We start from the raw sequence: 14,121 nt of genomic DNA on the forward strand, positions 1-14,121 counted from the left end.
ACACACACACACACACACACACACTTTTTTTCATTGAAATATAAGAGTTGGAATATTTCAGTAGTGTTTTGTTGTGGTTTACCTTGTCACGGTTACAAAAAGTTCATTTTGGATTTTTTTCTTTGAAATGTAAGAGTTGGAATATTTCAGTAGTGTTTTGTTATGGTTTACCTTGTCACTGTTAAACTCTCTTGATGTTTCAAAGTTAATTTTGGATTTTTTTTTCATTGAAATATAAGAGTTGGAATCTTTCAGTAGTGTTTGTCGTGGTTTACCTTGTCACTGTTATATTCTCTTGAAGTTTCAGAATTCAATTTGGATTTTTTTGTTGAAATGTAAGAGTTGAAATATTTCAGTAGTGTTTCTTCGTGGTTTACCTTATCATTGTTACATTTTGAAGATGTTTTAAAGTTCACTTTGTATTTTTTTCGTTGAAATGTAAGATTTTGAATATTTCAGTAGTGTTTTGTCGTGGATTACCTTGTCACTGTTACATTCTGAAAATGTTTCAAAGTTCATTTCGGATTTTTTCTTTGAAATGTAAGAGTTGGAATATTTCAGTAGTGTTTTGTTATGGTTTACCTTGTCACTGTTAAACTCTCTTGATGTTTCAAAGTTAATTTTGGATTTTTTTTTTCATTGAAATATAAGAGTTGGAATCTTTCAGTAGTGTTTTGTCGTGGTTTACCTTGTCACTGTTACATTCTCTTGATGTTTCAGAGTTCAATTTGGATTTTTTTTGTTGAAATATAGGAGTTGGAATATTTTAGTAGTGTTTTGTCGTAGTTTACCTTGTCACAGTTATGTTTTTAAGACGTTTTAATGTTCACTATGCATTGTTTTCCGTTAAAATGTAAAAGTTGGAATATTTAAGTAGTGTTTTGTTGTGGATTACCTTGTCACTGTTATATTCTGAAAGTGTTTCGAAGCTCGTTTGGGATTTTTTCTTTAAAATGTAAGAGTTGGAATATTTCACTAGTGTTTCGTTGTGGTTTACCTTGTCACAGTTACATTCGGAAGATGTTTCAAAGTTCATTTTGAATTTTCTCTTCGTGAAACATTTAAACTGATTTTTCTCCTCATGAAACTGCTAGCAAACAAGCTCACAAAAAATATTCTGTTCTACTTGATCAAAAAAAAAAGTTGAAAAAGTTGGGGGAGGGGGTCCTTGGGTTGGAGTAGGGGACCTTACAACACTGTTCAACTGGTGGTTGTGTATTATACCGTACAGCGTTAAGAATCGCCCAAATAAAAAAAAATATGTATTCATCAATATTCCTTTTGTTAGAATACATGGTTGTATTTAAAATACCAATTTTGAAATGAGAAAATAACTCAACGTCCGAGTTTTTATACCCGTGTTCAAGGTTAAACATAAAACAACCACGCCTAAAAATATTGCTTAACAGACAGAATTTCATTGCCATTAACTTCATTCAACCATACTATGAAAAGAACCATCGATGTATGCATGCTATGTGAACAGCCATGACTCTATCAGAAACATGGAATTTAATATCATAATCATTGTAGCACGAATTTTCATGGTATTCTGGTTCTAATTATAACATAAAAAAAACAACAAAGATATGAATTTTTAAGGCATGGTGATTTCTATCTGTCCGATATCTTAGATTAACACACAAAGGGAGTACTGTCTGCTCTGTATGGCGGGGGAATTGTCCGCTACTTGTCATTAATATAACACTACTGCTAAAAATACGACCACTCTTAAATAATCTTGAAGGGCCATCTTTTTTTGGGGATTTTCATTTTCATAGCATTGTTATGCAAAAGTTAAACAAGATCGTACAGGTAGTTAAAACGGGAGCTCCCCATTCTAACTGCCATATTGCATCGTATGTGATATTAAAAACAAACAAGAAGTAAAAAAAAACAAGTTTCCAAGCGAAAAGTAAAGAGCTATATTAAAATCCTAAGAAAATAGAAATTATTCTGTACATCAGAAGGGTTGCCACCTCGTCGACCTCTTACTCTTTATGCTAGACTTTGGCATATTTGCACAAATGTTGCTGGGATGAAAGGTGTAATAAAAAAAGTAACATAATAAAACTTTTTTTCTTAATATATCAAGAATATGTAGTTTTTTGTTTGTATTTGCTTTTGATCGTACATTTTTGTTTCTACATTTTGAAAGGCAATTGGTGAATAAAGGACCTTAAGTTCCAGCCATCTATATTTCTTGCACTCTAAAATGCTTTCAGTAAAGTAATGATTTAGACTTAGCGTATAGGTTTAGGTCTGAGGCCTCCCCATTCACACAACAAAATTTTCGCTCGTATCGAGTTTTAATGTCGTTTATTAGTTTCATTTGAGAATTTTCTAGCTTGTTTTTATCATCTGCATATGTTCTCTGTCATTTCTTCAAAAGGCTGTTAAAATTCTAGCGCACTCTTGATAAAAATATCTATAAGATTATCAGTTCAACAACAAAGGACAAGCCTAACTTTTGAAGATATATTTATTGACTGTTTTACTTATTATCCAATGTGATAGGGGGTCCTACTAAATTATGCCCCATTCCCACACTCTTTATGTTAACTTTTGACTAGAACCTTACTGAAAACATTTCATTATTCAATACGCATAGGAACTGGGACTTACAAGTGGTTTGTTTACGATTGCTTATCAAACATTTAAACTAAAAATTCGATTATTTGGGAAATAAGAAAATTAAGCTCTTTCATTTTTGAAGACTTGATCAAATAATATAATTGTTAAGCTTGTTATCACATCGCTCTTCAAACAGTTGTTCTTGAAGCACTGAGAAAAAGAGTCACTTCAGCGTAAAGAGTGATTGGCTGATTAGGTAGCAGCCCCCTTTTCTACATGATGATTTTTGTTCCCTTTAACTTTTAATCCTCCTCTTTACTTTCATTTTGATTTCTTTTTTCTTTAATTACTATTCATTTTATGTGTTACTTTTGGTTTAAGTTAAATATAACGGAAGCTTCCACCTTTAACGTCCCTCGTATTGAAGTAGAGCTTAATTTTTTTTATAGCAATGCTTTGAATTGAAACTAATAACAGTAAAAAATTACTGCTTCCTAGAGTATGCAACACGTATTTTTAAGGCTACCTAAGATAAACCAGTAGAATTTTGCAAAAATAGTGCTGTACTAAAAACACAGTAATTTTTTCCTCGTGTCAACTCATTCTTACAAATTAACCATTTATGGGGATGTTTCTCAGGAGACAATAACTTTTGCCTCTTTTAATGTTTGAGTAACAATGCAAAACAATTCTTTCGTTTTTGTTTTGCCGTAAACTAAAATATGCTGCTGTAATTGAAGATCTTAAATTGAAAACTCATTACAATATTTATCATCACCCAACAGCTTTTTTCTGAAGTTTGGATGTATTTACCATAAAGAAATAAACTGCAATGGCTTACTAAAATTTCAAAAATTTGTTTTTTACATTAATAACAAAAAAAACACTTTTTACAAAAAAAGTTTATCAAAAAAAAGTAAAGAGCCACATTAAACCAGAGACGAGCAAATATAGAGTCAAATAACAACTAAAGCTTAAAATGAACAAACGTCACAATCAGTAAACCAATGAAACCCAAAATGGACAGAAATTACAATTAAAAGTCAAATCAAACTTAAAACAAACATTAATTACCTTAGACAAGGGCTAGGACTGTCCCCCAGGGTTGTAAAACCTAATATATATGCAATTATCTAAGCCCGAGAAATAGAACGAGAATAGACACAGTGACTCATCAATAACACCCCAGGTTATATTTTTAGCCCTAAATTCATTTGTGAAAGTGTCATCCACGTAATTCAACTACTTTCCGAGATAACAAGAAGTCCCCAAAGTACAATTTCACCCCTTGGTTTCATAATGCACCCTATTTTGTCATTTTGATACTATGGGCCCCATCCAAAACAAATTCTTGGACCCCTAGCTGGTATGATAAGATTTTATTTAAGAAAAAATGGCTATGACAATCCAAGATGACCCATTTGCACTTTAAAATGGTGCGTAAGCCAAAAGTCTTTGCAGAATTTTAACAATTTGAGAGTAGAATTTGAAAAGGTTTGTTTTGGTCGTTACTTCTCCATTACCTTAATGCATACTCACTTTTCTGTTTCCAAGAACAATGGTTGCAGCAAATAGCTTTTGACTTCTTTTATTAAATTTGAAATCTACTTTCCACGTTTCCACTTGTTAATTTGACTTTGATCAACTTCGTCTTCAATAGCTGTTAGAAATGCTGCAAAGACGTATGGAGAACTGGGGCAAGGCACAAGCAGATATAACAGAGATCATACCGGCTAGCAGTTGTATCTTTTGCACTTAATTAATTTAATTTGCAGTGTTAGCACTTTTTGTATAATTATTTCGTAAAAGAGTGCAAAACTTTTCCTCTTATATTTGGGGACGACTCGCTTTTCGTTTGGCCTCGGATGGATTGCCAAAAACACAATCTTTGGCAATGCGCCATTCATCATCCGTGAAACGTGTCCTATAGATTCAAACCTTTTTTTTTTCATCAAAGCCCTAGAAACTAGGGTCGAGCCACATTTCTCATACAGCTTGTTGTTTCATGCAAGGTCAGTCAAATGAGTGTCAAAAGTATCCTTAATTGTAAAAGTATCCAAAAAAAAAAGCGAGTGCAAAACAGATTAGGGGATCGTTTGTCCATAGCTGAAAATAATTTTTATTTCAAGCAGTGTGTTTTTGTTTGTCATAACATCCAAAAAAGGAGAAAATCACCATTATCACCAAAATTGCTTAGAATAACTGAAGAATGTCTACTTACAGTTTAATATAGGCTATGTCTTATATTCATTCCTGGAAGTACCTGCAATTTTATTTGTTAACGTTACAAAACAGAAAACATTTAAAAATATATTTTATTTGTGCATGTAAATACACTTAAGAACATTAAAAAAAAACCTATTTATTGTATTCAAAACCTTTTTTCAGAGGGATGAGCAGGGGGAATACCCCCCTCCCGAAATGTTTGTCTGACTCGTAAAAACGTAAAAAAAATGGATATAAACAAATTTTGTAAGCGTTTTTTGAGTTTTTTTGTGTCCCCCCCCGATCCCCCCGAAATTTTTTTTTGAGTAAAACCCACTCCAAAAAAAATCTTGGGTACGGCCTTGATCATACTGTATCAAAAATAAACTTGGAAATGACCCAATAAAAAATACAAATATATGTTCCACAAGTCGACAGAGAACAAACAAAATGGATTTCTTGCAAAATCAGGTTTTCAATTAAATACTCTGTTACGCATTAGTTTATCGATCGATGACACGTGCTTATTGGCAACATATCTAGTTTTTGATTTGTCCTTGTTAAAAGAAAAAATGAAGTTTATTGAATTCACTTAAAGCATACATTAAGTGTTTCATAGCTCATCGCTTTCACTGGATTACTGTTATTAAACTGTAATTAAGATATTCCTTTTTAGTTCCCCCGAAATGGAGTCGTGAGCCAACAAATGTGGAAGTAGTGGAACACGACAGAGTTCAGATAGCATGTCTTGCTGTTGGTTATCCTGAGCCTAAAGTATCCTGGTATAAATTAGGTAAAAACATCTTTTGAGTTATATTCTAAAAGCAATTTTGTTTTGTAATAACAATTAAAATTTTATTATTGATCGTTTAAAGTGCTGATTGCTGAGAAGTAAATCTTGTATCTTACTTGTGCCATTTTTTGGTCTCTACTTAAACTATATATGTTGGATATAAAGAAGGGATTCTTTTCAATCAGGGGATATACTTGAACATTCTTTGGGACTTCCATAGAGAGACTGTCGAGGATGAACTTCTACATCATTTTGGGGAGCAGGTGTTTAAGATTGTACATGAGAATAGCGGCCACTTATTATGCATTGATAGCCTTTGACCAGCAATAAGTTCCTCTGTGTTCTGAAGGCTGCTGCTTTCAGACAACAGGCTCGAGAAATCCAAATAATTAGGTGTACCCTGCTCATGGGCGCCCATATGGGGGGGCAGGGGGGCTCTTGCCCCCCCTGGCTGAATGATGCTGCCTTATTTTTATATTTTTGTTCTGACATTTCTATTATATAGCATTAAAAGTAGCAATTAGACGAAGTTTGCCCCCCCCCTGGAATTCAGCTTATGGGCGCCTATGACCCTGCTTAAATAGTGGCTTCAATAAGACGAGGAAAGGTACTTTCTGTTGCAGCCTCAACGCTTTGAATGACGAAAAGACAATAAAGTGGAAGAATACCATCGTAATGAATGCAGCTACCAAATCATCTTAGCCTCGACCACTAAGGCCTGTTGAAAGAAGAAGGAGGGGGTAGAAAAACAAAATGGTCGTTTCACCAGTAAAATCCTGTACGTCGTCTTAATCATTACATGGAAGGTGTTAATGATTTTATAATTGTGATTTTAGAATTATAATTGTGAATCTTAATGATTTTATAATTGTTGATTCAAATGATTCATAATTGTTAATGATCTTAATGATTCGTCGTCAGCAATCTGTGAAAAAATGGTACCAAGCCTTGTTTGTGAAGATTTTAGACGTGGCTATCGTGAATGCACTCATTCTGTAAAACACGGTTGCAGACAAGACAGAACAGATGAAACTCACAGATCTCCAACTTGATGTAAAAAGGTCATTACTGAACATTGAATATGAGCGAAGCAAAACTCTCTCCTCGCTGCTTGAGAAAAAGATTGATGCAGCCATCTTTGAATCAAGTTAAGATGGTATAAGACATTCTGGTGTAATAAGATAAGCAGTGTTAATTTGAAGGTGATAAATACAAGTGTTGGGCATATTTAAAATCATTTCACCAAATCAGGATGGACCAATTCCAAAGATTACCTAACGTATCATAAGGTAATGGAAACAAAAAGGCATCTAATAAAAGAATATTCGTCTGGGAGTAAATTCTGGATATACGTATTTATGAAACAAGAAGAAGGTGGAGGACACATTCAGGGTAGTTAAGGTCCGTGAGCTTGAAACATATATGGAAAGGATGATGTAAGGAAATATAAGTTCTTCAATAATGCACAAGGTCTCTACGGATCTTCTAAAGACCAGAACACAATTTGCCCTTTACTGAAAACAAAATACGTTTGAAATGTTCTTACCTGTCTTATTTCATAAAAAGTTTTACCAAAACCTTAAAAAAGAAATATCAGTAGGCCTATATGTCAATTAAACTGACAAACTACGGTTATTTGTTTTTTTTTTTTTTTTTTTTTTTAGTAAAACGTAAATTATCTTCTAGTCTTGAGAAGGCATGGGGGTTTTCAGCCCAGATCATTGTAATTTTTGCTCGTTTTGAGTTTGACACGGCTATTTATTGTAATTTATGTTTATTTTGAGCTTAATTTATTTATTAATACCGATTTGTGGTAGTTCTACGCATGGAAGATTATTTAACTGTATTTTTGCTCATTTTTGGCTTAATGGAGCTCTTTACTTTTTTTTGAAAAACTTGTTTTGTGGAAAAAAAATTTTAATCGATTTCTACTAGTTTTTTATTGACAGAGTCTTTTGAATGGAACAAACAATATTGTATATTTTTAGTTTTTTCTATAAGAATCCATAGTATGGGTTGCTATTTTGATGTTGGTGAAACTTTTCCAACAGTTTTTAATCCTGACACAAAAATAATTTTTTAATTTAATTTTTATAGCTTCTGAAATTGACCTGAGAAATAAAACTTATAATCATTCCAAAAAGATTCTATCTAAGTAGTATACTATACAATACTCCAGAGGGGACAATATCTGAGGCCATTTGAATGCTATAGAATACTCCGTTGATATAGCCTCTCTAAGTCTCATGGTAACATCATTAGCATAATCGTATTAGCACAAAATTTGCATATCGGGTTACTATTCCTGTAACAGGGTCGACGACTACATATAGGGCAGTATTCAAACAGGAACGAAATTTCCATATTCAGGTCATAGTACTTAGTAGGAGCGAGTGCATTGAATTTTGAAAAACTCGTCCTTTGATCCAAATTTTGTTGTATGAAGGCATTTGTGAATGAGAGAAACTTATTAGTCGCCCCTCCATTTTCATTCCTGGTAAATAAAATATGCAATCGTGATAATCCATAAATTTAAAGTGTTTATTCTTAAAATCAACATATAAAACCCCTATTGTCCATCACTAATGCTTAGTATCTCGTCACATTTCATAATTTTCTTTTTACTTTAATATATTACTATGAACTGACAATTGCCGTTTTTACGCCATATTTCGACTTCTCCGTTCGCAATTATCACTGTTACATCTTCAAACGTATCCTTCTTAGCTGAACATGAAAATAAAGCATCATTAAACATACATAAAACATAGAAAATAAATCTAAATGATAGACCAATCGTAATAAAACCATGATTTTGATAGAAGCAGAACTTCTTTAGTTACCATATTAAATCAATGTTAAACATTGATAGAAAACAAGAAGGAGAAAAAAAAATCAGTTATTCGGCAAGTTGAAATAAAGCTTATGTGCTAGGTTTGGGGAGAAAGATAATGAAAAATAAAGAACAAATTTTAAAAGGTAAGACCAAAACCTGAGGTGTTATGTTTTTAGATATTTTATAGGCCAGAGTTTTGTTTTAATGATATTTTTTATAGTAATATAACACTAACACATATTTTCACAATCAATATGATCTTTAATCAGACTATTTAAATAATTAAGAGATTATTAGCTGATGAAATTACTTGTGCAATGCAAATATATTTATTGGGATATTACTTCCTAATCTTGAAGTTGAAATAATACCATATTTTTACATATTTGTCAAACCATTTACAGGGAAGGGTTAGCGAGAGAGTATCTAGAAAAAGAGCCAAGTTACACTCTACATCGAAATTATAGGCTTTGTGGTAATCATTATTGAAAAATTAAATCCTTTTTACCACTGCATTTACTGCAAACAGAGGTTTTACTGTAGATAAGATTCAAAGGTGTCACAATACACCCTACAAATATATTCTACTTGTAATCAGTGTATTTAGTCGCTCTGCATATGCTATTCCGTTGCAGACAAAGAAAGCTGTTTAATTTGCTAAAGCTATAGAAAGTATTCTTGACCATGATGATAGAAAAATTCAAACGGATCGAGATAATAAATTTGTTAATCCACATGTAGTGAAGGTATTGTTCAAATATATGGAATATAATTATCTTGTATTTAGAAAGAGGGGCTAGGACCCTCAGATCAGGGTGGAGCCGTTTTTGGATAAGTTTATACAAAGAATAAAAGACCACGAAGTCCAAATGTCGACTCCGGCAGCTAAAATATCTTGGACATTGAAGTTTTATTCACAAGTAAAAGAGATATTTGGATTTGAATATTATTTTAAGCTAGGATTACCGGCGGAGACACTGAGGACTTGGTTTCGGATACGAGCGAATTGCCTGCCACTAAAAAATAGAAAAAGAGTATTTGAAAGAAAAAGGGTGGCCCCAGATGCAGATACGGATTACTCTTGCCCCAGATATAACCTTTTAGGGGGAAATTATTTTGAGGGTGGTAACTTGTAGCACCCAGGGATCCTGCAGCCGACTGTAAAAAGGACAATCAGGCAGTTATGTAATTATTTAAATGAAGCGTTGACATCAATAAGTGAAACTGTATTTTTTTTGGGGGGGGGGGGAGAAGTTAGAGATTTATGTTATTTTTCTTTTGGAGTGTATTTAAGAATAATGCGCTGTATTACCTATCTTTTTTTGGCTTATAATAAATTTATTACTATTATTATTATTATTATTATTATAATTGAATGCTCTAATATAGTCATTGTCCTATAAAGGTTGCATTGGCCTAACAAATGACAAGAACTATTCGACTTTTAATTTCAATACAGTGTACATTGAAAAATACTTCTGCTGTTATTCAAGATTCTCTGATAAAATAATGCAAATTTATAATCATCGTCCCCGTTGGTCTTTGTCCAACTTTAGCCTTCAGGAAGTTCATCGAGAAGATCAAGATACACTTGACACCTTTCTTAAACAATATTCAAGTAAAAAGATTGTGAAGAAAAGGTTCAATGCTGGTGATACAGTTTCAATTAATAGAACTACCAAAATTTTTGAAAAGAAGATTTGCTTATGGTCAACTGAACTTTTTATAGTGTCAAAAATCTTAGATACTAAACTATAACATATTGTTTATGAGATAACAAAGATGAACAGATTCTTGGAAGTTTTTATTTTCAAAAAGTCAAAAATAATAGTGAAATCTATCAAATTGAAAAGATATTATAGAGTCTTTCACACACAGAAAACACAGGAGCAAGCGACAGTTGCTTGTTCGTAGAGGTAAATCATATTTTCTTTAGACCAATCGTAATAAATAAAACATAATGAAACAATGATTTTGACAGAAGCAACACTTCTTTACTTTTGTATATTAAAACAACGTCAAATATTAATAGAATGCAACAAGGAAAAATTTTTAAACGATTTTGTGCATAAATATAACATTGAAACATATTTTCTCAATCAACATTGACCTTTTAAGAAATTATTTGCACAATGCGAATGTATTTGATCGTGAGATATTATCAAATAATCCTAAATTTATATAAATTGCAATAATTTACGGAAAAAAGTATAATATTTTGTCATAAGACTCTTCTATTGCCCATCATTATGGCAAGCAATCTATTTACTGTTAATATTGGTTAAAATTCTTCAAGATATACAGCATATGCTAACTTACTGTTAAGTATAATGGAATAGGAGTTTACGATAGGTGATCTAGCTTAAATATATTAACAATTAACTAGCAAGGCAATTTGCATCAAAGTTTGCTTGTCACAACAACCATTACAAGTTCAAATGTAATCATTGTTCCACAAGCCATTGACGAACTTATTCAAATCTTTCTGAACAACTATAATAATGTTTTTGAACAGAATGATTTAGATGCGATTTACACTAATCGCTCACCTCCATGTAAAAATATACGATATAATCCATCGAATACTAAAAGACCAAACTCAATTACAAAAGAAATGTAACAACAATTGACAGATTTTATTATTCTCATTCTTCTACTATTGTCTTGTTCGATAACACAAATGACCTTTTTGAATCATTTGGGGAGTGGGATAAGGTTAATGAATTCTTAATATTTTTTTTTTGCAATCTGAGGAAATATTGCTTTATCAAGTCAGAGAGTTTTGTAGAACGTATATATTTAGAATTCTTCTAGGTTGAATAAGGGAAGGAAAGTAGGAATTCTTAATATTTTTTCGTCTTTTTGCACTCTTAGGAAATATCGCTGTATCATATGTGAAGAAGCCTCATTAAAGAGGTTTTCCAGGATAGCTCTTGTTTTCAACTTACACTCTACTAAAGTCCAGGAACGACAGCAGTAGGAGTAAATTTGCTTAATTTAAAATTTCTTAAGCATTTCTTAAGGAAAACGTACATATCTCGATTCTTCTAGGTTGAATGAGAGGAGGGGAGTTGGAATTCATTTTTTTTTCCTTTTTGCACTCTGAGGAAATCTCAGAGAGCGGGAGAGACAAAAAAACATACATTGGCACAGATTCAGACACACAAATACAGACACAGAAACATGCAAAACCCGCTTAAACACACAGGCGTAGTGAGACAGACAAGCAAACATACGCTCAGAAACACAGAAACAGAGAGAAACAAAACACCTACAAACACACAGAGTCTCATTCAGGAAAGTTATAATGGTCGGCCACGTTAACCAAGCCTAAACGAACCTAACTTAAAAGTAGTTAACTTAATACAGCCTAGCCTCGATCATGTGTCCTTTGTGTGTTTGTGTCTGACTCTGTGTGTTTGTAGGTGTTTTGTCTCCTTCTCTTTCTCTCTCTTCCTCTCTCTCTCTATGTCTGTGTGTGTGAGTGGCTGTTTGCTTGTCTCTTTCACTGTTTTGCCTGTGTATCTGAGCGATTGTTTGCTTCTCCCTGTGTCTTTCTTTGTAAGTTGGTGTGTCTGAATCTGTGTGTTTGTATGTGTTTGTGTCTCTCTTTCTCTCTGTCTATGCGGATATTTGCTCTCTCTCTCTCTCTCTCTCTCTCTCTCTCTATGTGCCTGTGTGTTTGAGCGTGTGTTTGCCTGTCCCCGAGTCTGTCTTTGTATGTTTGTCTGTCTGAATATGTGTGTTTATATCTGTGTGTTTTTGTCTCTCGTTCTCTCTGTTCCTGTGTATCTAAGCGACTGTTTGCTTCTCTCTCTCTCTCTCTCTCTCTCTCTCTCTCTCTCTCTCTCTCTCTCTCTCTCTCTCTCTCTCTCTCTCTCTGTGCCTGCGTCTGAGCGAGTGTTTGCTTGTCTCTGTGTCTGTCATTTTGTGTTTGTTTGCCTGACTCTGTGTGTTTGTATGTGTTTTGTTTCTGTGTCTCTGTACCTGTGTGTCTGAGCGTGTGCTTGCTTGTCGCATGTCTTTCTTTGTATTACCGCGTGTCTGAATCTTTGTGTTTGAATGTGTTTTTCTCTCTCTCTCTCTCTGTGCCTGTGTGTCTGAACGAGAGTTAGCTTGTCTCTGTGTCTATCTTTTTGTGTTCGTGTCCAGGACTGTGTATTCGTATGTGTTTTGTTTCTCTCTCTCTCTCTCTCTCTCTCTCTCTCTCTCTCTCTCTCTCTCTTTCTCTCTCTCTGTGCCTTTGTGTCTGAAGAGATGTTTGCTTGTCCCTGTGTCTGTTTTTGTGTGTTTGTTTGTCTGACTCTGTGTGCTTGTATGTGTTTCTGTCTTTCTCTCTCTCTCTCTGTGCCTGTGTGTCTGAGCGGGTGTTTGCTTATCTCTGTGTTTGTCTTTGTGTGTTTGTGTGTCTGACTCTGTGTGTTTGTAGGTATCTTTTATCTCTCTCTCTCTCTATCTCTCTGTGGCTGTGTGTCTTAGTGGCCGTTTGCTTGTCTCTTTCTCTCTGTGCCCATGCGTCTGAGTAGGTGTTTCCTTCTCCTAGCGTCTGTCTTTGTGTGTTTGTGTGCTTGAATTTGTGTGTTGTATGTGTCACTTTCTCTCTCTCTGTCTCTCTCTCTCTTTTTTTTTCTGTCTCTCTCTCTGTCTCTCTCTCTCTTTTTTTTTTCTCTCTCTCTCTCTCTCTACCTCTCTCTCTCTTTCTGTGCCTCTGTGTCTGAGTGGTTGGTTGCATTTTTCTCTATCTCTCTGTGCCTATGTGTTTCAGGGTGTGTTTGCTTGTCTCCATGTCTATCTTTGTGTGTTTCCGTGTTTGATTTTGTCTGTTTATATATGTTTTTGTCCCTCTCTCAAATTGCCTGTGTGTCTAAGTGGATGTTTGCTTGTTTTCATGTCTGCCTTCATGTGTCTGTGTGTCTTACTCTGTATTTTTGTAGGTGTTTTTGTCTCTCTCTCTCTCTCTCACTCTCTCTCTCTCTCTCTCATTCTGTGGCTGTGTGTCAGAGCGGCTGTTTTCTCGTCTCTCTCTCTCTCTCTCTCTCTCTCTCTCTCTCTCTCTCTCTCTCTCTCTCTCTCTCTCTCATTCTGTGTGTCAGAGCGGCTGTTTGCTCGGCTCTCTCTCTCTCTCTCTCTCTCTCTCTCTCTCTCTCTCTCTCTCTCTCTCTCTCTCTCTCTCTCTGTGCCTATGCGTTTCAGTGGGTGTTTGCTTGTTCCCATGTCTGTCTTTGTGTGTTTGTGTGTCTGAATCTGTATGTTTGTGTGTGCTTTGGTCTCTCTCACTCTCTATGCCTTTGTGTCTAAGCGGATGTTTGATTGTTTCTCTTTGTGTGTTTGCGTGTCTGACTCCGTGTGTTTGTAGGTGGTTCTGCCTCTCTCTGTGCCTGTGTGTCTGAGCAGATGTTTACTTGTCTCTCTTACTATGCCCGTGTGTCTGAGCTGATGTTTGCTTGTCTCTCTGAATATGCCTGTGTGCCTGAGTGGGTGTTTGCGTGTTTCTGTTTCTGTCTTTGTGGGTTTTCATGTGTCTGAATCTGTGTGTTTGTATCTGCTTTTGTCTCTCTTACTCTCTGAGATTTCCTCAGAGTGTAGGAAAAAAAATAAGAATTCCCACCCCTCTCCCCTCATTCAACCTGGAAGAATCCAAGATATGTACGTTTTAAAAAATTCTACACGTCGTGCCTTTCTTGATAATGCTTCATAAATTTGAAATTAAGCA

The 14,121-nt window shown here is 34.4% G+C and overlaps 1 protein-coding gene across 1 annotated transcript in view; it reads left to right on the forward strand.

Moving 5' to 3' along the window:
* LOC148956330 (cell adhesion molecule Dscam2-like) overlaps window positions 1–14,121 on the forward strand; it is a gene marked incomplete at its 3' end in the record, with an annotated part of 359,181 nt that overhangs the window by 208,865 nt on the left and 136,195 nt on the right. The window contains exon 13 of the mRNA XM_089090400.1: window positions 5,456–5,572. Within this exon, the coding sequence (XP_088946526.1) occupies window positions 5,456–5,572 (117 nt within the window). The remainder of the gene's footprint in view (window positions 1–5,455; window positions 5,573–14,121) is intronic.

The sequence above is a fragment of the Artemia sp. Qi Xiang Cuo genome, chromosome 1 (genome assembly GCF_049724085.1).
Source record: "Artemia sp. Qi Xiang Cuo chromosome 1, ASM4972408v1, whole genome shotgun sequence".
Taxonomy (NCBI): Eukaryota; Metazoa; Arthropoda; class Branchiopoda; order Anostraca; family Artemiidae; genus Artemia; species Artemia sp. Qi Xiang Cuo.